Here is a 2,129-nt window from a genome sequence, read left to right as displayed (position 1 = left end):
TACTATATATCATTTGAGCTATAACTTATTGGCAAGAAAATACCCTTGTGATTTAAAATTACAACTGAAGTTGCTAAATTAAAACGAGTAATCTATTTTTAAAATATGGGAAATCATTGCTTGTGTGAAGCCAACTCCACAATGAGTGGCGAGTGCATCTAAATCAGAGTACGATGATCCTCCCTTTTCCACAGCGCTCTTAGCCAACTGAGACAACACTTTAGCCTTATTCCTCATTTCCTCTGCTTCTTCTCCTACCATTATTTTCTTCACACCTTTCTCCACTGCCTCCCATTTAACCGTATCCCCTATCAATCTCAACCATTTTTTCGCGCCAATGGGCACTCCGATTTTAAGAATCTCAGTCACCAATTTCTCATTGTAAAACTGCTCTGCCGCAATAGGCCAAGTTACCATTGGCACCCCAGCAGTCACTGCTTCTAAAGTCGAATTCCAACCACAATGAGTAACAAAGGCTCCGATTGCTTGGTGCTCAAGAATCAACACTTGTGGCGCCCAACCTCTTATGATTAGTCCCTTTCCTTCCATTCTCTTCTCAAACCCCTCCGGTAGCCACTCATCTCCATCTTCCTTGCTTTTCTTCACTACCCAAATGAAATGTTGCCCCGACACCTCGAGACCAATAGCAATGTCTCTTAGCTGAGAATCCGGAAAATTCGCAATGCTTCCAAAGCAAACATAAACAATTGAATTGGGCTTCTTTGTGTCAAGCCACTTCAAACACTCATTTTCATCAATAGATGCATCTTTTCTTCTTTGAGCTTTGTCTTGAGTGTCGTCCTTGTTTATAAGAAACAAAGGTCCAATATGCCATGCTTTTCTTCCAAGAACATTCCTGAAATGATCTGCATAATCTTTCTCCAGTTCGTAGAAACTATTAACCATTGTTCCATAGCTCTTCTTATCTGATTCGATTGCTTCCTTCGACAATTTGGCGATGGGGTGCGTGCCTTTTCCTTCGTTGTGCAAAGCGAAAGGCGGCATCTGCATCCTTGTCATTTTAATCTCATCCGGTAGATTAGGAATGACAAAGTATTCCGAATCGGAAGAAACATTCTTGTGAGGCTCATAGAGTCTGGTAGATTCACTAACACACATGAAGAAGAAATTAGTTCCATGAAACATAATCCTAGGAATCCCAAACTTAGCAGCAGAATCAGTAGTCCATGGATAGAACATATCAGAGACAACACAATCAGGATTACGCTGAATCAATAACCGCTCAAATGGTTCTTGTAGAAACCTAGTGGCCTCAAAGAACAGAGGAATCTTATCCGATGAACGAATAAAGTCAACGTTATCGCAACCTTCAGGTAAACCAAAGTCAACTGGGCGAAACTCGACGGTTTTGACGCGGATACTACCTTGAGGTAAACCAAAGTCAACGGTGGGAATCATGTGGCCATGAGCTAAGAAAGGAAAGAAGAATATGTGCAAATTACACTCTTCACTACCCATGTTAAGCAAAAATTGTTTAATTTCGCAGATAAATTGTTGAGTTTAATTTAGAAGTAAGAAAGAAGGTTAAAGTGAAGGGATTGCGATTATGGTTTTGAGTGTGAGGAGTGAATAGGAATGGAGTTTTGTGCAATTATTATAGAGGTCATTCTGCTCATCGAGCTTCTAGATGAATTAGAAAATTGCTATGGTTTTCACCAATCATAAATCCCCGTTTAAATGATGACGGAGAGATTTGAAACTTTTGATCTACGACTTGGTGCCTGCAGATTATTCAAAGTCCTCGCCACTAGATCAAAGTGATTGAAATGATTGGTTTCGGTTTGAAAATAAGCTCTCTTAAATAATAACTATAACTTGAAAACAGAAAGAAAAGGGAAAAAGGTTAAAATTTTATATCAAGATAAATCAATATGAACGATATAAGATAGACTGGAGTAATGTGTGGGTAATAATTTTCACACGCACTGTATTGACCAATTTGAGCCATTTTGGCATAATGTCATGGTATACGTAGAAGCCTTGATCCCCTTTTGCTTCTAGAAGCTTGCTGTCGTTTTCGGATAACCCAATTGGGTGTATTGGACAAATAAGTTGTTAATAAATTTTATTATAAGATAATTATATTCTCAAAAACTATGATTTAAGAT

The 2,129-nt window shown here is 38.6% G+C and overlaps 2 protein-coding genes across 2 annotated transcripts in view; one reads left to right on the top strand and one right to left on the bottom strand.

Annotated features, from left to right (window-relative positions):
• LOC107627613 overlaps nucleotides 1–2,129 on the top strand; it is a 13,390-nt gene that overhangs the window by 7,895 nt on the left and 3,366 nt on the right. The window lies entirely within an intron of this gene.
• LOC107625685 (scopoletin glucosyltransferase-like) lies at nucleotides 11–1,776 on the bottom strand. Its single transcript, XM_016328378.2, has one exon. It carries the CDS (start codon nucleotides 1,477–1,479, stop codon nucleotides 79–81), a length of 1,401 nt encoding a protein of 466 aa, XP_016183864.1. The 5' UTR covers nucleotides 1,480–1,776; the 3' UTR covers nucleotides 11–78.

Source organism: Arachis ipaensis, chromosome B02 (genome assembly GCF_000816755.2).
Source record: "Arachis ipaensis cultivar K30076 chromosome B02, Araip1.1, whole genome shotgun sequence".
Taxonomy (NCBI): Eukaryota; Viridiplantae; Streptophyta; class Magnoliopsida; order Fabales; family Fabaceae; genus Arachis; species Arachis ipaensis.
The sequence above is the reverse complement of the archived record's forward strand: the minus strand, read 5'-3'. Positions and strand labels throughout refer to the sequence as shown.